The sequence below is a fragment of the Sturnus vulgaris genome, chromosome 25 (genome assembly GCF_052056855.1).
Source record: "Sturnus vulgaris isolate bStuVul1 chromosome 25, bStuVul1.hap1, whole genome shotgun sequence".
In the NCBI taxonomy this organism is placed as follows: Eukaryota; Metazoa; Chordata; class Aves; order Passeriformes; family Sturnidae; genus Sturnus; species Sturnus vulgaris.
Window position 1 is genome coordinate 6,873,208 of NC_142267.1, and position 27,345 is coordinate 6,900,552.

The 27,345-nt window shown below is 51.3% G+C and overlaps 1 protein-coding gene across 6 annotated transcripts in view; it reads right to left on the reverse strand.

The window, feature by feature from the left end:
- Positions 1-13,711: 13,711 nt before the first annotated feature.
- ARHGEF10L (Rho guanine nucleotide exchange factor 10 like) overlaps positions 13,712-27,345 on the reverse strand; it is a 33,322-nt gene continuing 19,688 nt past the window's right edge. For 3 of the 6 annotated variants that reach the window (XM_088178565.1, XM_088178566.1, XM_088178569.1), the window contains 11 exons: positions 26,284-26,399; positions 25,605-25,732; positions 24,910-25,010; positions 22,519-22,640; positions 21,928-22,014; positions 21,239-21,459; positions 20,557-20,711; positions 17,608-17,897; positions 16,800-16,974; positions 15,400-15,522; positions 13,712-14,653 (listed from right to left, as the gene is read on the reverse strand). In XM_088178565.1, the coding sequence (XP_088034691.1) occupies positions 14,163-14,653; positions 15,400-15,522; positions 16,800-16,974; positions 17,608-17,897; positions 20,557-20,711; positions 21,239-21,459; positions 21,928-22,014; positions 22,519-22,640; positions 24,910-25,010; positions 25,605-25,732; positions 26,284-26,399 (2,009 nt within the window). In that variant the 3' untranslated portion in view covers positions 13,712-14,162. The remainder of the gene's footprint in view (positions 14,654-15,399; positions 15,523-16,799; positions 16,975-17,607; positions 17,898-20,556; positions 20,712-21,238; positions 21,460-21,927; positions 22,015-22,518; positions 22,641-24,909; positions 25,011-25,604; positions 25,733-26,283; positions 26,400-27,345) is intronic. The other 3 variants (XM_088178567.1, XM_088178568.1, XM_088178570.1) reach the window with 1 other exon arrangement.

Below are 27,345 nucleotides of genomic sequence, written 5' to 3' on the forward strand. Positions count from 1 at the left end.
GGGGGCTTTGGGAAAGAAAGGCCAAGTCGGGCTTTGGAAAAAAAGAGCTGAGTTGCGTTTGGGAAAGAAAAACCCAAGTGGGGCTTTAGAAAGATGTGGCCATGTTGGGCTTTAGGAAGGAAAGGCTAAATCAGGCTCTGGAAAGAAAAGGCCGAGCTGGACTCTGGATAGGAAGAGCCAGATGGGGATTTAGGAATCCCCATTTAGGAAGAAAAGGCTAAGTGCAGCTTTAGGAGGAAAGCCCATTGAGGCTTTAGGTCAAGTCAGGCTTTGGAAAGAAAAGGTCAAGTTGGGCTTTAGAAGGAAAAGGCCAAGTTGGGCTTTGGAAAGGAAGAACCAAGTGGGAATTACGAAAGGAAGAAGGAATCAAGCCAGGCTTTAGGAAGAAATGGCCAAGCTGGGTTTTAGGAAGAAAGAGCCAAGTGGGGCTTTAGAAAAGAGAAGGAGCCAAGTTGGGCTCTAGGAGGAAAAGGTCAAGTTGGGCTTTAGGAAAGAGAAGGCCAAGTCAGGCTCTGGAAAGGAAGAGGCAAATGGGGATTTAGAAAGGAAGAAAGAGCCAAGCCAGGATTTAGGAAGGAATGTCCAAATTTGGCTCTGGAAAGAAAGGCCAAGTCGGGCTTTAGGAAGAGCCAAGCAGGGCTCAGGAAATATAAAAGGCCAAGTCAGGCTCTAGGAATGGAGAGCCAAGCCGGGCTTTAGCCTGTGCTGGGCTGGGGTTAAATCTCTTTGCAAAGCAAAGAAAGCCCCTCGGTTTTATGGCTTTTCTGCCTTCCCTGCCTTTCTGCAGCCTCTGGAATGCGGAGGAGGAGGCCGGGAGGGATCTCCCCGGGCTGGGCTGACAAGGGCAGGACAAATGAGAGCGTTTAGGCGCTAATTAGGCACTAATGACCTGCTCGGAGGTCTCAGGAAATCAGCGCAGCCGGGCGGCAGCTCAGCAATTTGTCAGGTTCTTGCCAAGCCCGGGGGAAACGCGGCTGAGTCGTTGACCCCATTATGGACTCGGCCTATTCCAGACACCCGGCTGGGAATAAAAACCCGCTTTATTCCCGAGCTTTTTCCAAGCCGAGCTCCTGGAGGCTCTCGGAGCAGAGCCAAGAGGCTTTTCTGGGGTGCTCGAGGGTGCAGTGCTGCCTTTGCTAAGCCAATATGGGGAAAAAAAAGGAGTTTAGCCCCAATTTGCCAGCTTTTCTTCCCCCAGAAGAGCCTTTGGAAACGTTAAAACCTCTTCCCGTCGCTATTTATAGAGGATATTTATAGACTAAAGGAATTGATTGTACTTTGGGGGGAGAAAACGGTGGCTTTGTCCAAGTTTCAGATTTAAACGCTGCCAAGCTCCTTCAGTTTTAACGAGAGCTTTGGCGCTCGGCTCGGCTGGAGCGAAACCTCGCTGTGCCTCTCTGCTCCCCTGGCTCCGAGAGACCCCAAACGCGACCAGCAGGGCCTGGAGGGGATCCCACCCTCCCAGGAAGGAGCTGGATCCAAGTGGAGCCGTCCCAGGGTGGTTTTGGCAGGGAAAGCCGCAAAGACGAGCCCTACGCCGTGACGGGAGCAGGCAGCTCCAGGCCTGGCACCAGCAGAGTTTGGTTTCTGCTTCGGATCCAAGCCCAAGCTTTTCCTCCCTTCCGATTGACTTCCTCCCTGCAGATGCCAGCGGGATGCAAGCATTCCACAGGAAAAGGATGAAAAAATGCAGGAATTGGCTTTTTGGGCTGTCCTGGTGCCCAACCCAAGGAGAAACCCAAGGTGGATTCACCTTCACCTTCAGCATCCAAGGTGAAGTTTAGATAATCCCAACTCACCCGTGACTGTCACGCTCCAGAGGAGGAAAGGGAGAGGTTTGAGCAGGAAGGGGGAGGAAAAGGACATTAATCCGAGATAGCAGCGCCCCGAAGGCTCGGATCTCACGGTGGGAACACGCACAACCTGCTCCGGCACCAGGATCATCCCCACGGGCACCAAACCCTGGGAAAACTCATCCCACCCCAGGACCTCCAGAGATCGTGCTCTGCCTGTATTCAGCCGTCAGGGATCATCAAATCCTCATTAATTATCCCTGGCCTCTCCGGGCTGGGATCATCTCTGGGCTGGGATCATCTCCCGATGCCACCACGGGGCCTCCTCACACCCTTAATGCGCTGTGACTTCCGCGGCTCCGGCGCCGGCTCCGCCGCAATCCCGGGATCGACGCCACCGATCCGGTCCCTGACTTGTCACCAAACCTTAAAATCAACCAGGGACGGCTCGGGGACACCATGGCGCCTGCGAAAGGCTGGAATAATTCATGGAAGCGACAGCGCGGGAATGGATCCTGGGGGAATGGGATGAGCGGGATGGGGAGTGCTCAACGCATCCATCAGAAAAGGGAAAGGTGGGAAAGGCTCTATGCTGATTAATAAATTAATTAAGATAAAAATGAGTTTGGTGTTGCTCTGATTCACAGAGGTGTCCTTGTCTCCAGCCTTTGCTTCCCATAAGGAAAATTGCCATGTTTTTGTAGGATTACAAGGAATGGGGAGGTGGATTGCAAAAACAAACAAACAAAACAAAAAAATCCCTGAAAAAGAGAGAGGAGACACGCAACACATGATGGAGTAGGACCAGCACTTATTGAGGGATAATTCCCAAAAAACACAAGATTTCATCCCAAATCTTTCCATTCCCAAAGCCCTTTCAATCCAGGTAAAACCATGAAAATCCCACTTGGAACAGGTGGAAAACGGCCTTGAATGAGGCTTTGCTTCTACTTGAGAGCTTCCAAACTCACTGGAATTTATTTTTCCCATTTTCCCAGCAAATACAAACAGGAATGGCACAAATCCCATCCCAATCCCAGTTTGGGATGGCACAAATCCCATCCCAGCCAGGAGAATTCCCATGATGTTGTACAGGATGTGTCATTGATGCTCTCCGGTTGGGATGGGGCCGGCATCACATTCCCAGAGCATCCCACAGGATAATTGGCTCCTCCTGATGCTTCAGTCCTCTTATTTGGTTCATTTCCAAATTATGGAGAAGTCGTTTTTCCCTTTTTTCCCTTCCTGGGCAAACAATCCATGGCTGAGCAGGAGAGGGAGACACCCAAGGTGATCCCAGAGTTCTTCTGAGGGCTGAACATGGAATTGATGCTCCAGAGCTTTTTTGGGATAAACACACCCTGGGGGATGAACTCGTCATTCCTGGGATCTGGAGCACCCCAAACAAGGTCATTCCAAGGTCATTCCAAGGTCATTCCCACTGGGATCCACCGCCAATCCATGCCTGGGGATCCACTCCAGCTCTGGAAAGGGATTTCTAAGGTTAAAAACCCAAATATCCTTCCTCACTCCGAGCATCAAAACCCAAGACTTTTGTGGTTCATCCCATGGGGTCAAATCCCACTTCCAGAGCTCCAGATCCCAATGTTTCCATGCACATGGCCCTGCCAAGGAGTGGTGTCCAGCCCTTGGGGCCAACCCCTCCATCCATGAATTCCTTATTCCCTCCACAAGATTCCTTTTTCCATTGCAAAATTCTTTATTCTCTCCACAAAAATTCCTTGTTCCCCTGCAAAATTCCTTATTTCCTCTACAAAATTCTTTTTTCCTGTGCAAAATTCCTTATTCCCTCTTCAAAGCTCTAGGACCACCCCATGGAGTGGCTTCAGCCCTACAAAAATTCCCGTCTTTTCCCAAACTTGATGGTTCTGGAGGCCTTTTCCAAGCTTGGTGGCTCCAGCAGGGAGCAATTCCCAATTCCCAGCACCTGGAATTGCAGATAAGGAATTTCCCTATTCCCAAGGCTCATCGGGAGCGCTTTTCCCGCTGATAACGGGAATGGAGGAGTTTAATTTAACGGAACGACGTCGGAGCTCTGCCTTTATTCCCTGCCAGCGCCTGGAAATGTCTGGAATTAGCAATTTCATTAAAATCAGAGGGAGAGAGAGGGGGGGAAAATAAAGATGGAAAATCAGAGAGGATCACAGGTTTATGGTTGGACGATCCGTGTCAAGGAAAATCAGGAATTTCTGGATGGAAATTGGCTCCACCTGGATCTAAATCTCCCTGTGCTGCTGCAGCAGCCAGGGGGGAACATGAAATTCCTGGGAAATCAAAGAGGATGTAGGAGGGAAAAGCATGGAGGCGATAAATGGGATGGAAGCAGGGCAGGAAGCGATTCCGACACCTTTTCCTAACATCTCCTGGGAGCTGGTGGAAGAATGGAAAATGAGGGAAAATATGGAAAAATTCAATTCTGGGATGTGGATTTTTGGATTGGGTGGGAAAATGAACACGAGGGAGAAGCATTCCTAAAGTAATTAAATTTCATCCATCCTGGAGATTCCACGATTTCCCTGCAGAGCTGGAATTTGGGGAGGCAAAAGTCCAGCCTTGGAAGTGGGAGGCTCGAGGACCCTCATCCCATTCCCTGCAGGAGATGGAAAATTGGACACAAATTGGGACACTATGGAATGGGAGGGTAGGGGAAAACAATGCCAAAACTGGTTGATTACCCTTCAGAAAACAGGGATTCATCCCAAAATATCCCAAAATATCCCAAAATATCCCCAGAATCAGGCTGGAATGGAAGGGCAGGGAAGGACAATGCCAAAAATTATTATCCTTCAAAAAATGGGGATTTATCCCAAAATATTCCCCCTAAACCAAGACCTGGAGTTAAGCTGGATCCAATCCCAGTTTTCCCACTTCCTCCTGCTGCTCCATGCTCCAACTCTGTGATTTTTTAGGGAAAAACGAGCTGGATTTCCCTCCAATCCCAAGGGAGCACACGAGGCCATAACGGCTCCATTATCCAGCTCCCAAATCCCTCCAAACGATCCCATTAATTGCTCTTCCCTCCCTTTTCACCAGAGCTTTTCCGCTCCGAGCTCATCCCATTACAGCTCCGAGCTCATCCCATTAGGTCGTTTCCCATTTTCCTCCTGGCCCATTAAAAGCTGGAATTAGGCTTTTAGTCCTGGCTCCAAATGGAACAACTCCATCGATTCCCTGGAATGTTCTGCCTCTAAAAGTTTCCCATACGTTTTCCTCCTTCCCAGCCCCATCCAAGCCTTATTCTGTCTGCAAAATTCCTTTTTCCTTTGCAAAGCTCATTCCCTCTGCAAACCCCCAGGAAAACCCCATGGATGGGCTCCCACGTTTTCCCAAATTTGGTGGTTCCGGAGGCTTTTTCCAAGCTTGCTGTTCCTTCCCAGCAGGGAGCAATTCCCAACTCCAAAAGGCTCCCAAACATGCAGGGAATGCAGCGTTTTCCTCCTTTCCAGCCCCATCCAAGCTGGAATTTCAATCAGTGCAAGATTCCATGGAATTTTTGTTCCCTTTCCTCAGGGAAAGTTCAGCTGGGCCTCCTCCACTTTTGGGGTTTCCACCACAGTAAGGTAAAAATGAAGGAAGAAACGGGGCATTTTGGGGGGTTTTCCTGCAAAATCCCCGAATTCTGGGGGTTCTGCAGCTGTTGTTGGTGCAATGCAGCATCAGCTCCGTGTTGGAAGGGACACAGAGCAATTCCCACTTCCCAAATTAATGCCCTAATTCCAGGCCCTGCTAATTAAAGTCCGTCCCGGGCCAGAGGATGGAGGAAATGGAGCAGATCCCAAATCCAGGACGCTGCTGGCACCGGAGCCACCCCAAAAAGGAGGCTGGGACGTCAAAGGTGCCCTCAGGGAGGCGTCCCCCATTCCAGAGGCTTGGAAAAGCTCCAAGGTAGGCTGGGATTTATGGAGCAGCACAAGGAGAGGATGAAATCCCAGTTTGGCACACAGAGATGGAACAAAATACATCCCAATCCCAGTCTGGGATGGCACAAATCTCATCCCAATCCCAGTTTGGGATACCACAAGTCCCATCTCAATCCCAGTTTGGGACACAGGGATGGCACAAATCCCATCCCAGCTGGGAAAACTCAAAAAAAGATAAATTGGGAATAAATAGAGGGAAGTTCCAAAAATAATAATAGGGAAATTTAAAGAAAAAAAAAATAAAGGAATAAAAGGGAGGGAAAATTGGCGGGAAGAAATAGGAATTCCATTAAAAATGGGGAAATTTTAAAAGAAGGATAAAAAAGGGGAAAAATGGAAAAATAAAGGGAAATTCCATAAATAATGGGATTTTTTTAAAAAATGAAAAAATGGGGAGAAATTGGAAAAATATAAAGGGAAATTCAGAAAATTATATGGACAATTTTTTAAAATAAAGGGAAAGAAGGGAGGGGATCAGGAAAATTGTGGAGGAATTTGAAAAAATAGAGAAAAAGGGGGGGAATCAGGAAAATAATGGGGAAATCGAAAAAATATAGGGGAAAAGGGGGAAAATTGGAAAAAATAAAGGGAAATTCCAAAAGTAATGGGGTAATTCCGAAATTTAAGGAAAAACATTGACATTTAAATGGAAACTGCCCAAATCAGCTGCTTCCTGAGGGAAAAATCCTTTTTTTGGCTCCTTGGGGAAGCATTTGTGGCTCCTGCTGAGGTCAAAGCTGGGCTTAAACCCAGCCTAGGCCAAGCTTTACTCCCTGTCCCCAATTCCCACTGCCAATCTCTTCTTTGTTTGCTTTGGAAAAGGTTTGAGTTGAAAAGGGTTTGGGGACAGCTCCAAATCTGAGCATCCTGAAATCCTCTGGAATACAAAAATCTCCCCGTGATGAAAATTTCCACATCCCAAAAATCCCCTGGGATGAAGAAAAGTGGGAAAACACAGAATTCCTGGGGGAGAAATGGATTTTTCTCCTTGTTTCCCCTCCTCTTGCAAAGTGGAATTTGCAAAATTTTCCTGGAATAAAGGGAAGGGGCTCAGCAGAGCCTGGATTTTCATGGACACATCCAGAGGGAATTTTGTCCCATTTTTCCCAGACTGGCTCTGACTCCTGGATGCAAATGGGAGAAAAGTGGGAACAAATCGGTTGCAGTGTAAAACAAGGAGTGGGATTTCCTCCCACAGCTCTTCCCTCCTCCCTGTGAGGCTCCAAAATCCCGGATCCATCCCAAATCCAGGCATTTATTCCTTATTAATCACCGTGGAGATGTTTAAGTGCTTCGTTGGCTGGGATTCAGGGGGAATTTTTAGCTTTTGTGGGGCTTTTGGGAATCCACAGGAGGGGTTTTTTATCCTTGGAAGCGGAACGGGAACAAGGATGGGGGAAATCCAGGAGGATCTCAAGGGAGTCCTGGAGAAGGAAAGTCCTTGGAATGAGGAAATCCAGGACACGAATATTTGAATTATACATCGAGATTTAAATATGGATGGGAATAAATCCAGCGGGAAATGGGAGAGGAAGGAAAGGGGAATAAAACCGAAATTTTTAAGCAGGTGAGACCCCCCACCCCCCATGTACCAAACACATTCCAAAATTCCTTATTTTATTGCAATCCATTGAGATTTTAGCTCCATCTTGGAGACTTCAAAAGAGAGAAAATTCCTTTTTCCCATTATTTGCAGCTTTTCCTTTTATCCCTTTCCCCGTAAGGTCCTGGATCCCAAATTTTCCCAGAAAAAAAGGTGGGAAAGGCCCAGGAGCTGTTCACAGAGATAAAGAGACAACTCAAGAGTGGAAAATCTCAACATTCCCACTTTTTTTCCTCCCACACAAGGGTTAATCCATCTAAGAAAGCGAGAAGAGAATAAAAATCCACTCGAGCCATTCCATCCCATCCCTCCCCGCGGATAAATGCGGGAAAATTACCCGGAGCAGCTCGATGACCCCAAGTTATTTCCAGGCAATTTCGGGGAATAACGGTGATTTATGGACAAGAACAAGGAAGGGCAAACGATCCCGGATCCCGGATCCTGGATCCTGGATCCTGGCGGGACAGGGAGGAGTTTCTGGGCCTGGAGCTGAGCTGCTCCTTCCACAGGGAATTCTGAACCTCTGGAATTATTCCCTCCATCCCCCGGGAAAACCGAGCCTGGGGCGTGGAAGGGGGAAATTGCTGGAATTTGGGGGATTTGGAGCTCTGGGAATGTGTTGCCATGGATTGATGCTCTGCTCAACATTCCCTGAATGTTCCTTGGCCTCCGCCCCAGACCCAATTCCCACTTTCCATAACAATCAGTTTATTCCAAATCTCTTTTCCTGGAGAATTGATGCTATCAGGGCTGGTTTTTTTTCCCCTCAGAAAACCCCACTGTATCCAAGCCCAAGGAAATGGGAGAATGTTGGGATGGGACAGGGAATAAGGGAAGCCAAGAAAAGCCTGGGATTTTGGAACACTGGCCCCTCCCTGCTCCTGCTTCCTCCAAGTCCCCCATGGAGCCTCTCCTTTGGATGGTGGAATTCCCTCATCTCCCTATCCAAGGAATAATTTAATTAACTTGGAGAAACATAATTAATTTTAATCGTGGGCGATAATTCATTGTTTCATGGGATATTAATAATTATATTTGGGAAATCTGAGTGCCTGGGAAGTGCCCTGGAACATCCTAATTAATGGCTCGGATGGGAAGCATTTAATTGGAAACGTTGGGAAATTGGTTCTGCTCCCCGGGGCCAGAATCCGTGACCTGAGGAGAGGGAAAAGGAGGAATGGAGGAGATTGGGATTCTCCCTCTGTTTCCCAAATCCTAAATCTACCTGGATATTCATTTTCCTCGGGATTTTTGGCTGCCAGCCCGCTGCCCCCCACTGGGAATTCTGCAGGTGGGAAAGGCTCTTTTTCCATGTTTTCTGCTGTTCCTGTAACCGTCTCAATCACCTGAATATCCCATTTCCATCAAGGAATTTCTGCCTCGGAATTTCCAGCAGCCTCAGAAAGCTGGGAAAGGACCCCCCACGGAAATGTTTGCGTTCTTGGAGTGGGATCAGCCTCAGGAAGGATTTGTCCCCTAATTGCTCCATTTCAGGAAGATGTGATTCCAGCCTGGCCTTGGCTCTGGTTTTCCCGTTTCTCCTTCGTTTTTTTCCTGCCTGGGAGGAAAACTGAGCAAATCCAGGTCCTGATGTCCCCCTAATCCAGGATTGGGATGCTCAGACCCCCAAATCCTGATGTCTTTTAATCCAGGGCTTGGATATTTGGACAACTCCAGGTCCCAGAATCCCCTCAGGCCAGGACTGGGATGCTCAGACCCCCATATCCCAATGTCCTCCCAAATTCCAGTGTCCCCCCAAGTCCAGAACCTGGATTTTTTGACAACCCAGATCCCAGAATCCACCCCCCACCAGGCCAGGATTTGGATGCTCAGACCCCCCCCGGTCACAGTGTTCCCCCAAATCCCAATGAACCCCAAATCCCAATGTCCCACCATCCCAGGACATGGATGCCCAGACCCCCTAAGCCAAATTTTCCCCCCATTCCAAAACATGGATGCTCAGACCCCGATGTCTCAATGTCCCCCCAGTCCAGAACTTGGTTATTTAGACCCCTCCAACCCAAATTTTCCCCTTCCACCCAGGATTTGGGAGCTCAGACTCCCCAGTCGCAATTTTCCCTCACAGACAAAATTTGGGTCCTTGGAGCACCCAGATCCCAATCCAATGGAGATGTCCCTAAAAATCAGGACAGGCCTCAATCCCATGGAGATTCCCCCCAAAAATCAGGACCCCATTGTTCCCAAGCTGTGGAGCCAAACTGGGAACAGGGGGAGATGATTTGGGCTGAGGATGGAATTTCCTGGACTTTTTTCCAGAAGGAAACAAGGATTTGGGAATGGACAATTTGGGGTGGTGTTCCTGCACCCGGAGAAGTAATTGATATCCATGAAATCCTCACTGGATTTGGGAAAAGAACATCCCCACCCTCCCTCCCCACAGCCCCCATGGCAGAGCTGCGTTTCTCACAGAAGGTGAAGGGGGGAAATCCCTTAAAATCCGGTGGAGTGGTGGAAGAGCAGGATCTTGGTGGCTCCATCAGCTGGAAGAGGCTCATGGGCACCTCCCAGATCCTCATCTCTGAGAATGAGGGGTGGCAATGGGATGGATCCATGGAAAATTGTAGGGATGTGGTTAAGGAAGAGGAGAAATCCCTTAAAATCCAGTGGTCTGAAATAATGAGGGGGATTTTTTTCTTAGGGAGTGGGAGGAAACTGAGAGTAGCTGGACACCGAAGGGACTCGAGCCTTGTCCTCAAGCTCCTTGAGGATTTCCAACATCTGTGGTGGGGATTGATAGATCCGCCGGCATCCGGACGGGCTGATGGATGCGGGACCAACCACTGGCTCCCAGTCCTTGGGAATTCATCAAGGAAATCTGGGAATTGTTCCATGAACTCTTGGAGCCCCCAACAACAAAAATTAATCACTGACAGCTCTGCTGTGTAAACACGGCCAAGAAAACCGGGAATGGGAATGGGGAAGGGGAAATGATCCCACAATGTTTTCCTGGCTTTTCCCAGAAACCAGCACCAAAAAACCCAGGGATGGCGCGACGTCTTCCAGGCACATTCCAGACTCATCTAAGGCCCGGCAGCTCCGTCTCCCGCAGGAGAAAGGCGAGGGGGGTTTATCTGAAATCCCTCTCCTGCCCTAATCCATGTGACACTAATCAGGGATCCGGCCCCTCGGGAATCAATGATTAATGGAGTTAAATTTAGCGGGAGCTTGCCAGAGTAAAATTAGGCACCATGCATAAAACATCACAGCTCCTCGTTAGCACGGCTAATTACGCTAATGGGGGGCGTTCACGCGGGCCTGGAATTAGGGATGGACCTCCCGACCTCCTCCCAGCTGCCCAAAGCCAGGCTGGAGCTGGGAAAGAGCCCGGCCTGAAGCCTTAATGAGAAGGTAATTAGTGCACAATTAACGCTCAAGGATGGGGGTGAGGGGGGCTCGGACATCCTGGAGGTCAAGGGTGTCCAACATTCCCAAGGACGGGGATGAGGGTTAGTGCAGCACATGGCCCCTTATCCCAGGCTGCTCCAAGTCCCATCCTAGAGCACTCCTGGGAAAGCAGAACCTTTGGAATGCTGCCCTCAAATCCCAGGAAAGCCCCAAAGCCACAAACCAAGGAATCCACAGCCATTCCTATGGGATTTATTTCCACGCTCCCCCTGTTTTCCTTTCCTTGGGAAGCTGAGCGGGCTCGGCACCCAAATCCAGGGGATTTCGGTACAGAAGATCCTCAAATTCCCAGTCGGGAGTGGGAGTGGATATTGCAGCCAGAGCTGCTTTTTTGGGATCTGCTCCTGCTCTTCCTGGCATTCCCAATGGGGTGGTTGGGACTGACGTCGTTACGGGTTTCCTGCACCGTGGGTTTGCCCAGGGTCATGCACCACAATGGCTGGGGTCTGCTCATGGATCCAGCATTCCCAAGGGCTGGGATGAGGGTTTGCAGCAGCACGTGGCTCCTTATCCCAATGGGATACCTGGGATGAGCATCACTATGGGTTTGTCATGGGGCCACCATCATTATGGGTTGGCTTTGCCCAGTGGCATGGCCATGATTCCAACATCCACTATTCCAACATCCATTTTTTCACCACGGCCATCATTCCAACATTCACCATTACACCATCCACCATTCCAACATGGCCACCATTCCAACACCCATCATTCCAACATCCCCTTCCAGCGTGGCCATCGTTGTTTCCTCAGCCTAGCTTCCCAAAATCCCTGGAATCTCGCAGCTTCTGACTTTGCCACTTCCTCTTTGTCTCTCAGCCTCCTGGTCACTCATCAGCTCCAAGGGAAGCGATTCCAGAGCCCAAATCTGGCAGGAGAAGGAGGGACAGGGTGAAGCCGTCAGCGTCCCCTCAATCCCAGCACAGGAACACAAATCCAGCTGTAATTAATCCCATTATCTTGGGAAGAAGGAGTCGCAGAGCGCTGCAAGGCTTGTCAAAAACTGGGAATCTGGCTGGGATAAGCCTTTGGAGGAGTTTAAGCTCGGACAGGCACCAGCTCTAAGCCGGTTTTGAGGGAGATCAGAGTGACAGGGAAATAAAGACAGGAGGACTCTGGCCTGGAGCAGGAAAATCCAGGAATGACTCATCCACCGCCCTTTTCCTTAAGGAATGAGACCAAAATAACCCAAAAAGGCCTCAGCAGCAGCTCCGGGTTCTTAAATTCACTCCAAAGCCCAAGGCAGTGGGCGGGAGTGGGATGGAATGAGGGATATTTGATTGAAAGTGGGATATCTGATGGAAAATGGAATTTCCGATGGAATTTGGGGTATCCGATGGAATGTGGGATTTCGGACAGAATATGGGATATCCATGGAATATGGAATGTTCCATGTCCATCTTTCGCATCCCAAACCCCACCACACCTGGAATATTCCATATCATTCTTTTCCATTCCAGTTCCCACCAGTGCAAGGATGGAGCCAGAGAGGAATTTGCATGGAAGTGCTTCCTTGGGAAGAGGAGCCAGCAGGAAAACCCTTGGAATTTCACCTGCATCCCTGGGGGAGGAATATTCCTGGATCTCTCCTCTAAAATTTGCTTTGCTTCCTGTGAACCCACACTGGAAATTCTGGGAAGTTTTTCCAAACGGGATGAGCCCCCACAAGTTATGGACACTCTGGTTTCCAACCTTTCCTTGTATGGAAAGTATGGAAAGAACCCCTCCTTGCACGGAAGTTCTGCCCACAGTGAGGGTGAAATATTCCTGGATTTCTCCCCTAAAGTTGGCTCTGCTCCCTATTTACCCACATTGGAAATTCAGGGAAGCTTTTCCAAATGGGATGAGCCCCCACAGGTCCCATTTCCAAGCCCTCAGCCCAGGGAATTCCCAGGAGCTGCTGCTGCTCATCAATCAGCCCCGAATGCAGCGAGTGTTGATTATTTTTAGCCGGGGCCACTGCGGTGTTTGTGCGCAGGAATCAGACCATGAAATCCCTGGATCCAGAGCATTCCCAGCTCTCCAGCACCCGGAGCAGCTGAGCCATGCCGGGGGAGACCTTAAAAGCCTCCAAGTGTCACTCGATGCCACCTGATGTCCCCAAGGCGGGCGCCGGTGTCAAGCACAGGACCCCCGGCAGAGGCAGGAGCGGGGCCTGCTCTGGAATCAACCCCCTGACCCAAATTCCCCACCTGGAATGGGAAATCTGGGCAAAGACGCGTTGGCCCCAGAAAATCCGGCTTGGTGTCTGGCTATAGGAGAGTGAGAGCACAGAATCCGCTTTTCTTTAGGATCGTTTCAACCCCTGGAGCTGGATCGGCCCCGTGGGGGCAGCAGCTGCTCCAGAGATTCCAAGGATGCAGCAAGGGCTGGGAAAAGGAGAGGGGAATATCCCTAGAGGGTTGGGATGAGGATGGAATACCCCTGAGAGGGTTGGGATGAGGATGGAATATCCCTGAGAGGGTTGGAATAAGGATGGAATAGCCATCAGGAGCTGCCGTTCTAGGGCTCAGGAATATCCATCCCATCTCTGGGATGCTTCCAATGGAATCGCATTGGAGTCCGTTACAGGAGGGAATGGATCCAGTCCTGGGAGGAATTCCCAACTCTCCAGGATGGGATTTCTCCGGTGCCGATGGAGAGGGCGGAAGCAGAGGAACAAGGGATGCATTCTTCCTCCATCCCACCCCATCCCCAGCAGAAAAAGAGAAAATTTTGGGGCTTTTAGACTGAATTTTAGGATGTGCAGCTCCAGGGGGTGCATCAAAATCCCAGAATTCTGAGATGGGTTGGAATCATCTTAAAGCTCGCCCCATTTCATTGGAAATCTTCTGCATTCCCAGGCTGCTCCAAGCCCCATCCCAGAGCATTCCCATGGAAGCAGAACCTTTGGAATGTGGCCCCCAAATCCCAGGAAAGTCCCGAAGCCACAAACCAATGAAACCATGGCCATTCCTATGGGATTTATTTCCACGCTCCCCCTGTTCTCCTTTCCTTGGGAAGCCGAGCGGGCTCGGCTCCCAAATCGAGGGGATTTCAGTATGGAAGATCCTCAAATTCCCAGTCGGGAGTGGGAGTGGATATTGCAGCCAGAGCCGCTTTTTCGGGAGCTGCTCCCGCTCTTCCCAGCATTCCCAATATATACAGATTCCTTCTTTTTACAGGTAATAATGTACAGCCTATTTATAACCCAGGGATTTCTATCTCTAGGGATTATCCATACACACACACACACAGGGAAACCGGGAAAATCCCGCCACTCCCAACTCCAGATCTGCTGGCTTTGGGGGAAAATCCCACATTTTTCCCAGTTCTTTTTCCTTGCAGCGGCTGAGGCAGTGCCGCTCCTGGGAATTTGGGGGATTCCTGAGGTAGGAAATACGGGAATTCCAGGCGGGCTCACAGCGCCAGCGGGAGCTGCCAGATGAGCAAGGAGCTATCGGCGTCTCCGGAGCGGCGCGCGGATTCCGCCCGGAAATCCCGGTACCCGCGGCCTCCAGAGACGATGGCCACGGAGGAGATTTCCTTGCGGGAAGAATCCCGGGAGCAGGGCCGGCTCCGCACCCACACGTCGGGATCGTCGGCCAGCTCGTAGATGGATCCATCCTCCTCGGCGTGTCCCGGCGTTCCCGGCGTTCCTGGCGCCGCTTCCCGCACGGAGAGCAGCTGGCCGGGCAGGTGTGCCGTAGAGCGCAGCCGGTATTGTAACAAAATCCCTTTTTTCCGCATTTCCCGCGGTGGGAGCCCCTCCGGATCTGGGGATTTCTCCTCCTCGGCCTCGTCGGGCTCGTCCTGCTCGGCCCGGAGCGCGTCGGGGGCCAAAGTGCTCAGAGCCAGCGCCAGGAACTGCACGGGGCCGGCGTGGCCATTCAGGGACACCATCCCCTTCCCTGGAAAACAAGGATCGGATGGGAACGGCCCAGGAACAGGCTGGGAATGGGTTGGGATGGAAACAGTGCGATTGGGATGGGAATGGGCCAGGAATGGGCTGGGAATGGGCTGGGGAACAGAAATAGCGGGATCAGGATGGGAATGGCCCAGGAACGGGCTGGGAATGGGCTGGGATGGAAACAGTGGGATTGGGATGGGAATGGGTCAGGAATGGGCTAGGAATGGGTAGAGATGGAAAGAATGGGATTGGGATGGGAACGGCCCAGGAACAGGCTGGGAACAGGAACAGTGGGATCAGGATGGGAATGAGCCAGGAATGGACTGGGAATGGGCCGGGAATGGGCTGGGAATGGAAACAGTGGGATCAGGATGCGAACAGGCCGAGAATGGGATGGGAATGGTTGGGAATGGGCTGGGAACAGGCAGGAATGAGCTGGGAGTGGGCTGGGAACAGCCTGGGAATGGTGCAATTTTTAGGGAATGGCACAGTTTTGGGAATGGCACTGTTTGGAAATGGTGCCGTTTTTTGGGAAAGGCACCATTTCTTTGGGAATGGCACTGTTTTTAGGGAATGCTGCAGTTTTTAGGGAATGCTGCAGTTCTTAGGGAATGGCACCGTTTTTTTGGGAACAATGTAATTTTTCGGGAATGGCCCTGTTTCTCTGGGAATGGGTGCCGTTTCTCTGGGATCAGTGCTGTTTCTCCAGGAACATCCCGGTTTTCCCGGGAAGCCTGCGGGACTCACCGGTGATTTTCGGGATGCCCTCCAGGCGTGGCACGGGCAGCAGGACGATGATTCCCAGATCCGTCCCCACCCAGAGCGAGCCCTGGCACAGCAGGAGGCTGGTGACGCGCACGAGCTTCTGCCCTGCAACGGGAAAAGCCAGGAAAAACAGCGATCAGGGAGAATCCCACGGCCCAACTCCCAGCCGGCCATGGGGCTTCCGCAGGGAATGGCCTCGGGAAGACACCGGCACATCCACAGCCAGCGGGAAGTGCTGGGGATAGACAGGAATTAAAGGAGGGAAAAAGAAAAGCAGGAGAAAAGTGAGATTCCAACAGGAAATGGGGATTTTATGGGAAGGAGTTGCAGGGAGTTGGGAAAGCAATAAATTCAGGGAAAGAGAAATCCAGGGAAAGATTAATCCAGGGAAAGAGAGAAATCCAGAGCAAGTGGTAAATCCAGGGAAAGTTAATCCAGAGAAAGTGATAAATCCAGGGAAATTGATAAATCCAGGGAAATAGATAAATCCACATTGCTGCTGCTCATGAAGGAGCTGCCACATTCCAGAGGGTTTGGGAGCTGGAGTTCAAATGGATTTAATCCCAGTGCAGGGATGGGAAGGATATCGGGACATTGGACTATCGGGATATTGGGATGTCGGGACATGCCCGGAAAAAGAGGGAAAAAGGGGAAAAAGCAGGGAATTACATGAGTCTGGTGCTCAGAACTAATGAAGGGATTATGGAGCTGTGGAGTGGGAATGAGGCTGGGATAACCCGGAGTGGAATGAGGGTGGGATAACCTGGAGTGGGAATGGGAATGAGGCTGGGATAATCTGGAGAGGGACAGGGATGGGGGATGGGATCACGGGACAAATTTGAGATTTAGGGATGAGATCATGGGATGTTTTGGGATCCAAGGATGGCATAATGGGACAAATTTGGGATCCAGGGATGGCATAATGGGACAAATTTGGGATCCAGGGACGGGATCATGGGATGATTTGGGATCCAGGGATGGGATCATGGGACATAATTCCTGCTCAGCTCCATCCCTGCCCCGTTCCTCGGGAAAGCTGCAGATCCCAGTGGGACCCCCTGGGCTGCCCCATTCCCTAATTCCTCCTGGATCCATTCATTAATTCTCCTCATTAGTTATTAATTAGGATCTCACCAGGCAGCAGCAGGGTGGTCTCATTCCTTGACTCCCCATAGATCCGTTAATTAATGACCCTAATTAGGGTTTTTAATCGCTCACCAGGCAGCAGCAGGGTTGTCCCATTCCCTCAGTCCCACGGATCCATTAATTAATTATCCTAATTAATCGCTAATTGCTCAGTGGGCAGCAGCAGAGTGGTCCCACTCCCTGACTCCCCCACGATCATTAATTAGTGACCCTAATTAGGGTTGCTGGTGGCTCACCGGGCTGCAGCAGGGTGGTCCTGGTGGCCACGTTGATCTCCTGGAGGTGCTCGCGGGTCTCGGTGTGGAACAGGCGGATGGAGGAGCCCTGGGCAAACGCCATCCACACGCCGCTGCCCGCCCGCACCATCAGCGTCACGGCCGCCGCGGGCTCAGGGTGAGCCTCGAAACAGTGCTGGGGGAATTCCCAGCATTCCCGGGATTAACAACATTCCCACAATTCCTGCCCTGGGAGTGCAGAGCTCTGCAATTCAGATCCCAGTCCCCGCCACCAGAATTCAGCCCCGCTCCAAGCCCCTTCCAGGGCTTTTTACCATTCCTGTTCCCATTCCCATATCCATTCCCCTTCTCATTTCCATTCCCATTCCTGTTCCCATTCCCATTTCCACTTCCATTTCCATTTCCATATTCACTCCCATTCCCATACCTGTTCCCAGTCCTAATGCCATTGCCATTCCCATTTCCATTCCTGATCCCATTCCCATACTCAATTCCCATTTCCATTCCCATTCCCACTTCCATTCCTCTTCCCATTCTCATTCCTGTACTCATTCCCATAATCCTTCCCATTCCTGTTCCTGTTCCTGTTTCTATTCCTATTCCTATTCTTAATCCCATTCCCATTCTTGTACCTGTTCCCAATTCCATTTCCATTCTCCTCCCCATCCCCATTGCCATTCCCGTTCCCAATCCCATCCCCAATCCCAATCCTGTTCCCATCCCCATCCCCATCCCCATCCCCATCCCCATTCCCATCCCCATCCCCATCCTCATCCCCATCCCCATTCCCATTATTCCCGCTCCATACCTGGCTCTGCAGCTCCGGTGTGTCCAGGACGCTGACGAGGTTGTGGGAGCTGGCCCAGAGCGACTCCTCCAGGGCCAGCAGGGCCCGCACGGGGCCCGACCCCACCCGGAGCATCCGCACCGCACCCACATCCCATAAACCCTCTGGGAATGGGATAACCGGGAATGGGATCAGGGCCTGACCCCACCCAGAACATCCCATAAACCCTCTGGGAATGGGATAACCGGGAATGGGATCAGGGCCCGACCCCACCCGGAGCATCCGCACCGCGCCCACATCCCATAAACCCTCTGGGAATGGGATAAATGGGAATGGGATCAGGGCCCGATCCCACCCAGAACACCCCATAAACCCTCTGGGAATGGGATAACCGGGAATGGGATCAGGGCCTGACCCCACACAGAACATCCCATAAACCCTCTGGGAATGGGATAACTGGGAACAGGGTAACAGAATGGGATAACAGGGAATGGGAAAACATGGAATGGGATAATGGCAACAGGCAAACAGGGAATGGGATAATGTGGAACGGGATAACAGAACAGCATAATGGAATGGGATAACAGGGAATGGGATCAGACAATGGGAAAACAGGAGTAGGAAAACAGGAACAGGATACCAGAATGGGATAATAAAACAGAGACTGAGATAACAGGAACAGGAAAACAGAATGAGATAACAGAATGGGATAACGGAAGAGGGAATGAGTTAACAGGAACGGGATAACAGAATAGGAGAACAAGGAATGGCATAACAGGGAGTGGGAAACGGGATAACAACAGGGAACAGGATAACAGGGATTGGGATAAATGGGAACGGGATAACAGGAAAACACAGAACTCAGCACACATGGAATGGGATAAGGGGAAAACATGTTGGTTGGCACACTTGGGAAGCTCCAGGTGCAGCCCAGGGGTCACCAGGAGGGTCATTCCCACTTCCCAACATTCCCAAATTTCCCTTTTCCCCGCCAAATGTGGCACTGGAGCAGTGAAGGACTGGCCACTTCCACCCTGAAGGCTCCTTGGAAAAGCCCAAATTCCATTTTTTTTCATGGATTTGCTCTGGAAGGGCCACTCCAGGTCCAACCCCAAGGATCCAGGAGCAGCTGGATTGGGATCAGTCCAATGCCAGAAGCTCCAATCCATTGGCACTTCCCTTCTTTTTCTTCCCAATCTATGTTTTTTATCCAAACCCTCGGATCCCAGGGATGAAGGAGCCTTTGGATGCTCCAAGCCCTGTTCCCAGCAAATTCCAATTTCCAGGGAAAAGGAGCAATTCCAGGGAAGTCTTTGCCTCCCAAAAAATCAGGATGAGGTTAAGAACTCCCCCCTGTGGCTGCTGTTTAATCCATTAAAATTAATTAAATCCCTTAATTGGCTCCTATTTGGGAAGCAGGATGGGCAATATCCTAAAAATCTGAGTTTAGGGGGATTTAGCAGCTCGAGATTGAGCCAGGTGCTACTTCCTGCAGCTTTTCCTGGAGAAAACCTGGAATTCCATCCCGAATTCTACAGGATTCCCAGCTCTTTCCAACCCCCTAGTGATGAAACGAGGAATTTCCCAGTCCAGGAACTCTTGGAAAAGGGGGATCACAGCAGAATGGGAGCTCAGCCTGAGCCAAATCCCAGGAAAATGACCCCAAAATCCAGGAAATAAAGGGAATTTTCCACCTGGTGGTGTTGGAGGGGACCAACACCATTTCCTGCCTCAAACCCCGGAATTTTGGGAAGGCAATTCCCATTCCTTGTGCAGCCCACCCTGGATCTTGCCGCATCCCCTCTCCACAATCATTTTCCCAAGGTTTTCCCCCAAAATGAGTTTGTCAGAATCCACCACAGGAAAACTGGAATTTCCTGCTCTGGGGCTGCCAAGGGAAGGGGAAAATACTGGGAAAACAAAGGGAAAACAGGGATTTATCCCAATGGGATATCCTAGATACAGATTCATTGTGATGGGATGTCCTAAATGAGAATTTATCCCAATCCCAATGGGATATCTTAAATATAGATCCTAAATAAGGTTTTTTCCAATGAGACATCCTAAATATGGATCCTAAATGTGGGTTTGTCCCAATGGGATATTCTAAACTGGGATTTATCCCAATGGAATATCCTAATTGGGGATTCATCCCAATCCCAACAGAATATCCTAAATATGGATCTTAAATAGGGATTTATCCCAAAAGGATATCCTAAATATGGATCCTAAATAGGGATTTATCCCAATAGGATATCCTAATTGGGGACTTTTCCTAAATAGCGATTTATCCCACTGAGATATCCTGAAAGGAGGTTTATCCTGATGGGATATCTTGAATGGGGATTTATCCCAATCCCAATGGGATATCCTAAATATGGATTAAATAGGAACTTATCCTGATGGCATATCCTAAACGGGGATTTATCCCGATGGGATATCTTGAAGGGGGATTTATCCCACTCCCAAAGGCATATAGCAAACAGGGATTCATCCCAGTCCCAATGGGATATCCTAAATATGGATCCTAAATAGCGATTTATCCCGATGGGATATCCTGAACAGGTATTTATCCTGATGGGATACCCTAAAAGGTATCCCAGTCCTAAAACGGCACTTATCCCAATGGGATACTCTAAAATTGGGTTTATCCTAAATGGGCACTTTTCCCGATCCCGAGGGGATGCCCTAAAATGGGATTTATCCTAAATGGACAGTTTTCCCAATCCCAAGGCGATGCCCTAAAATGGGATTTATCCTAAAGGGGCAGTTTTCCCGACCCTAAGGGGATGCCCTAAAATGGGATTTATCCTAAGTGGGCAGTTATCCCGATCCTGAGGGGATGCCCTAAAATGGGATTTATCCTAGATGGGCAGTTATCCCGATCCCAAAGGAATATCCTAAAATGGGATTTATCCTAAGTGGGCAGTTATCCCGATCCCGAGGGGCGCCCCAGCCGGGCGGGCTCACCGTGGCTGCGGGGCAAGGCGGCCACGTGTCCATCCTGCAGCCCGGCCAGCAGGAAGTCGGGGCTGCTCCGCAGGCACAGGATGGGCGGCGATCCCGGGAGCCGGCAGCGCTGCAGGCACGGGGTCCCCGAATCCACACTGCCATACACCAGCAGGCTGGCAGGGAACATGGGATCAGCCCCGGAGCCGGGCAGGGAGCCGGGGGGAGATGGGAATTAGGATGGGAGATGGGAATTGGGATGGGAGATGGGAATTGGGATGGGAGCCAAGATTAGGGATGGGAGCCAAGATTAGGGATGGGAGCCAAGATTAGGGATGGGAGCTGGGATCTGGGATTGGAGCCGAGATCCGGGATTGGAGATGGGATTTGGGATGGGAGTCAGGATTTGGGATTGGGTCTAGGATTTGTTATGGGAGATGGGATTTCGGATTAGATCCAGGATTTGGGATGGGAGATGGGATTTGGGATTGGATGCAGGATTTGGGATGGGAGACGGGAATTGGGATGGGAGATGGGATTTGGGATTGGATCCAGGATTTGGGATGGAAGCTGGGATTTGGGACTGGATCCAGGATTTGGGATGACAGCTGGGATTTGGAATTGGATCCAGGATTTGCGATGGGAGCTGGGATCTGGGATTGGATCCAGGATTTGGGATTGGATCCAGGGTCTGGGGTCTCACCTCCCGTCCTGCAGGCCCAGGCACACTGCAGGGTGGGGGGTGTTGGGGGTCGGCTCCGGGGGCGCTCCCGGTTCCGCGGGATCCTCAGGATGCGGCTCCGGGATGAATTCCATGCACAGCACCGGGGCCGGCACCGGGAAGGATTTGACGGTTCGGGGCACGGAGCGGTTCAGGGAGAAGATCTCCACCTGCCCCCCTGCCCCCTCCTGCCCCCCTCCCACCTGCAGGAAAATGGGAAAAGTGGGAATGAGTACCCCCAAGATTCCAGCACAGCCATCCCAAATCCCAAAAAACCCAAATCCCAAATAATGCCTAACCCCAAACCCCAGGATCCACTGGAGTTATGCTCACCTGGAGATCTCCACCTGCCCCTCCAACCCCTCCTGCCCCCTCCCACCTGTGGGAATACCAGGAACGAGCATTTCAGGATTCCGACCAGAGCCATCCCAAAATAATCTAAAATCCCAAATAACCCCAAATCCCAGGATCAACTGGGGTTGTGCTCACCCAGGGATCTCCACCTGCCCTGCCCCCCCACTCCCCCCGCCCCTGCTGTCTGCAGGAAAAGTGGGAATGGGCAGCCCTTGGAAGGCGATTTCAGCCACAGCCATCCCAAACCCCAAACCCCAAATAATCCCAAACCCCAAATCCCAAATGATCCCAAATCCCAGAGTTTGGGCTGTGCTCACCCACAGGAAGCCCTGGGGCAGGGAGGTGCTGACAGCTGAGAATCCCAGGAGCGAGGAATGGACGGGATTGTGGACAGCGGCTCCAAGCTGGGGGAACCCAAAAACTGGGATTGGGACATGGCCTGGCTGCAATTCCCAAATTTCCCCCTTGGATTGTCCCAATTCCTGCCTTTTCCAGCCCCTCCAGGGTGGGATTTGTGCCCTTCCACCCCAAAATCATGGATATAAAGGAAAGGGGATAGAGAACCCAAATCACCCCAAGCAGGCAGGATGTCGGTGCAGATCCCAAAATTTGGGATCCAGCTGCTATTCCTGATTTTCCAGGCTGGATTACTCCAATTCCTGCCTTTTCCAGTCCCTCTGGAATGGGATTTGTGATTTCCATGGATGGAAAGGGAAAGGGGATAGAGAACCCAAATCATCCCAAACATGGGATGGGACCAGTGGGAACCCCAAAAATTTGGGATTCAGTCACACAGCTGCTATTCCTGATTTTCCAGGTTGGACTGCCCCAGTTCCTGCTTTTTCCAGCCCTTCCAGGGTGGGATTTGTTCCTTTCCTGGCTGGATCCAGGCTTTTCCCGGCTCTCACCTGCAGATCCAAGGCTTTGGAGGAGAAGGCTGGAATGTGGCAGCACAGGATGGGGCACCAGAAGGGAGCTCGGCTCTTCCTGTCCTCGTCGGGGCAGAGCCAGCCCGGCTGGTTCTCGTCCCCTGCGGAAAACCGGGAAAACCAGGATCACCCCCATCCCAAACTCCTCCTTTGGGATCCATCCCAGCCCAAATCCACCTGATTTCCATGGATTTGGGATCATCTCTTCCCCTTCTCACAACGACTGCAGTGTGGAGGGGGGAAAAAATTCCACAAAGAAACAAATTTAGGGGAAAAAATTCTGTCATAATGGAATGGGGTTGGAGCTTGTGCATACGGGATTATCCCAGATTTTAAAAAAATAGGGAAAAGCAAATGGGATTATCTCAGATTTTTAAAAAAGGGAAAAATAAACCCCAAGAGGTAAAAACTGGAGATCCCAGCCCAGCATTCCCAGGGAATTCTGGATTTTTTGTGTTTCCTTCCATGGAAGTTCCTTGGAGGTGCTGGGGGATGTGGGGCTGGAGCAGGGATTGGGAAGCAGAGGAGGGGTGGGATGATCCCAAATCCATTCTAGTCCATGGAAATGCTGCAGCCCCAGCACAGGAACCCCAGAGGGGCAGCTCCAGCCAGGAGATTCCAGCAAATCCCAAAGGCAGAGCCAGAACCGAAAATTCCCAGCAATTCCAAAACCCAAACCTCCTCCAGGAACCTCCCAAACTCCCAGAACTTCCTCAACCTTCTCCAAAACCTCCCAAATCTTTTCCAAACCTTCCCCAAAACCTTCTCCAAAAGCTCCAAAAACATCTCCAAAAGCTGCCAAACTCAAAGAACTTCCCCAAACTCCTGAACCTCTCCAACCTCCTCCAGAACCTCCCAAAACTCCTCCAGGAACCTCCCCAGTCATCCCCAAAACCTCCCAAATCTCCAAAACCTCTCCAACCTCCAAAAACTTCCAAACCTTCTCCTAAACCTTCCCAACCTTTTTCCAAAACCTCCCAGATCTTCTCCAGGATCTCCCAAATGTCCTCCAAAACCTTCTCTAAAACCTTCCCCAAAAAATTCCATAACCTTCTCCAGAACCTCCCCAACCTTCTCAAGAAGTTCCCAAACCTTCCCCTGGACCTCCCAAACCTTCAGTAAAACCTCCCAAACCTTCCCTGGAACCTCCCAAACCTTCTCAAAAAGTTCCCCAACCTTACCCAAAATCTCCCCAACATTGTCCAAAGCCTCCCAAACCTTTTCCAAAAACCTCCCCAACCTTCTCCAAAACTTCCCAGATCTCCAAAATTCTCCGACCTCCAAAAGCTCCCAAACCTTCTCCAAAACCTTCCCAACCTCTTCCAAAACCTCCCAGACCTTCTCCAGGACCTCCCAAATGTTCTCCCAAACCTTCTCAAAAAACTTCCAAAACCTTCTATGAAACCTTCCCCAAACCTTTCCCTGCCCAGTGTTCTCCAAAACCACCTCCAGAAATTTCCAAAGTCCCCAGGATCCTTCTCCAGAACCTCCCCAATCTTCTCAAAACCTTCCCAAGCCTTTTCCTGGACGTCCCAAACCTCCCAAAACCTTCTGCAAAAACACCCAAACCTCCTCCAGAACCTCCTTCAGAACCTCCCCAAACTTACTCACAAAGTTCCCCAATCTTCCTCAAAACCTCCCCAAAGGCTTGTCCAAAGGCTCCCAAAATTTTCCCAAAACATCACAAACCTTCCCAAAAACTCCCAAACTTCCCAAAAACCTCAAGAACCTTCCAAACCTTTTCCAAAAACCTCCCAAACCTTCTCCAGATCCTCTCCAAAACCTTCTCCAGAACCTTGCCAACCTCCAGAACTTCCCAAACCTCCAGAACCTCCCCAGCCTTCTCAAAAAGGTCCCAAATCTTTTCCAGTACCTCCTAAACTTTCTGCGAAACTTCCCAAATCTCGCCCAAAGCCTCCCCAACCCTTTCAAAAAGTTCCCCAACCTTCCCCAGAACCTCCCCAATGTTGTCCAAAGCCTCCCAAACCTCCCAAACCTTCTCTAGAACCTCCCAAAAACCTCCTCCAGAACCTTCCAAACCTTCTCTGGAACCTCCCCAAGATTCACTAAACTTTCCCAAACCTCCAGAACCTCGCCAACCTTCTCAGGAAATTCCCGAACCTTCTCCACAGGCTTCCCCAAACCCTCCCAAACCTTCTCCAGAACCTCCCAAACCTTCTCCAGAACCTCCCAAACCTTCTCTTTAACTCCCTAAAACCTCCTCCAGAACCTCCCAAACCACTACCAGACCCCCCAGGCCTCTTCCAGAATCCCCCCAAACCTCTTCCAGAACCTCCCAAATCTTCTCCAGAACCTCCCAAACCTTCTCCAGACCCCCCAGGCCTCCTCCATGCCCCGCTCCAGACTCACGCAGGCCGATCTTGGCCAGGTGCAGCCGGTTCACCCAGGAGATCTTGCTCAGGGGGCTGGGGGTGATGAACACCACCATGACACTGATGGGGCGCCCGGACCTGCGGGACACGCAGCCTTCAGCCTCAGCTTCATCCTCCTCAGCGGCATCCCCATCATCATCATCATCATCCTCTTCCTCCTCATCCCCATCATCCTCATTACCGCCATCCTCCTCCTCTTCTTCCTCCTCCTTATCCTCTCATCTTCATCCTGCTCTTCATTGTCCTCATCCTCCTCATCCTCCTCATCACCCTCACCCTCCTCCTCTTCTTCCTCCTCTTTCCCATCTCCATGTTCGTCATCCTCATCTTCCTCCTCCTCATCCCCATCCTCCTCACCTTCCTCCTCTTCCTCCTCATCCTCATCCCCATCATTCTCCTCCTCATCATGGTCACCATTCTCATCCTGCTCTTCCTCATCCTCATTTCCATCTTGCTCTTCATCCTCCTCCTCCCATCCTCTTTCTCCTCCTCCTCTCCCCCTCATCCTCCTCCTCTTCCTCCTCCTCAATTCCTCATCTCCCTCATTCTCCCCATCGTCTTCTACACCCTCATACTCCTCCTCCTCATTCTCCTCTTCCTCACCCTCTTCCTCCTCCTCTTTCTCATCCCCTTCCCCATCCTCCTCCTCCTCCTCCCACTCCCTCTCCTCACTTGTCGGGTTTCCCGGGCAGCAGCAGCCGCAGCCGGCACTTGTTGGCCGAGTGGATTTCCTCCTCCTTGACCTTCATCATCCTCTGCAGGGCCAGGCACCAGTCCTGGGCCACCGCCATGTTCAGGTTCTGGGGAACATCGGGAACACCGGGAATGGTCCCGCAGGGCCAGGATCATCCCAAATCCCACTCGGCATTCCCAGGAATGATCCCACAGGGCCGGGATCATCCCAAATCCTGCCCAGAGCAGTGCCCAGTGGTCCCCCAGAGCTGGGATGATCCCAAATCCTGCCAGGAGCATCACCCAGCAGTCCCCCAGAGCCAGGATAATCCCAAATCCTGCCAGAGCAGCACCCAGCAGTCCCCCAGAGCCAGGATAATCCCAAATCCTGCCAGAGCAGCACCCAGCAGTTCCCCAGAGCCAGGATGATCCCAAATCCCACTGGAGTAGCACCCAGCAGTCCCCCAGAGCCAGGATAATCCCAAATCCTGCCAGAGCAGCACCCAGCAGTTCCCCAGAGCCAGGATGATCCCAAATCCTGCCAGAGCAGCACCCAGCAGTTCCCCAGAGCCAGGATGATCCCAAATCCCACTGGAGCAGTGCCCAGCAGTCCCCCAGAGCCAGGATGATCCCAAATCCCTCTGGATGCCCCGGTGCTCCCCAACACCGCGGGCTGTACCTGGTAGGTGCCATGTAAGGTGCTGACGAGCAGCGTGATCTGCTCCACCACCGCCAGGTCCTTCTGCAGGTCCTGCAGCTCCTGGAAGAGCCGCGGGGGGCCCAGGTACACCTTATCTTTGGGGGAAATAAACGGGATTTCAGGATTTCCAGGGTCTCATGAGAGCGGCAGGATCCCCCACGCTGGGGAAGGCACCGAGATGGAGCAGAGATGGAAGCTCTGAGATGGAGCCCAGCCCGTGAGCCAACAGCACCAGGGACGGCACCGAGTGCCGCGGCTGCTCAGCCTCAAACGTCTCCTTGGGTGGGCACTCCCAGAGCGATGAAACCCCCCCTCAAAACTCCAATGCTCCTAAAAACCCCCAAACCCTCTAAAGACCCCAAACCCTTAAAATCCCAAAATATCATAAAAACCCCCAAATACCCTAAACCCCTCAAACTCCCTAAAAACCCCTAAAATCCCCTGAATCTCCTAAAAGACCCCGAACCACCTGAACCTCCCAAATCTCCTAAAAATCTCCAAATCCCCTAAAACCCCCCAAACCCCCTAAAACCCCAAATTCCCTAAAATCCCCCAAATCCCCTAAAGACGTCAAACCCTCTAAAAACCCCCAAATCCCCTAAAACTCCTGAATATCCTAAAACCCCCCAAACTCCCTAAAATGCCCAAACCCCCTAAAAACCCCCAAATCCTTTAAACACCCCCAAATCCCTGAAAAATGTACAAACCCCCTAAAACCCCTCAAATCCCCTAAACCCTCCAAACCCCATAAAATCCCCTGAATTCCCTAAAAGCTCCCACACCCCCTAAAAACCCCCAAACCCCTAAAAACCCCCAAATCCCCTAAAAGCTCCCATACCCCCTAAAAGCCCCCAAATCCCCTAAAACCCCCAAACCCCCTAAAATCCCCCAAATCCCCAGTGCTCACTGAGCACGGCCTGGCCGGTGGGCGCATGTCGGTGCCAGCGATGGCCAGCGGTGGCTGTGGCTGCCTGACCTCAAACATCCCCACAGATGGGGACTCCCAAAGGGGTGAAATCCTCTAAAACCCCCAAACCCCCT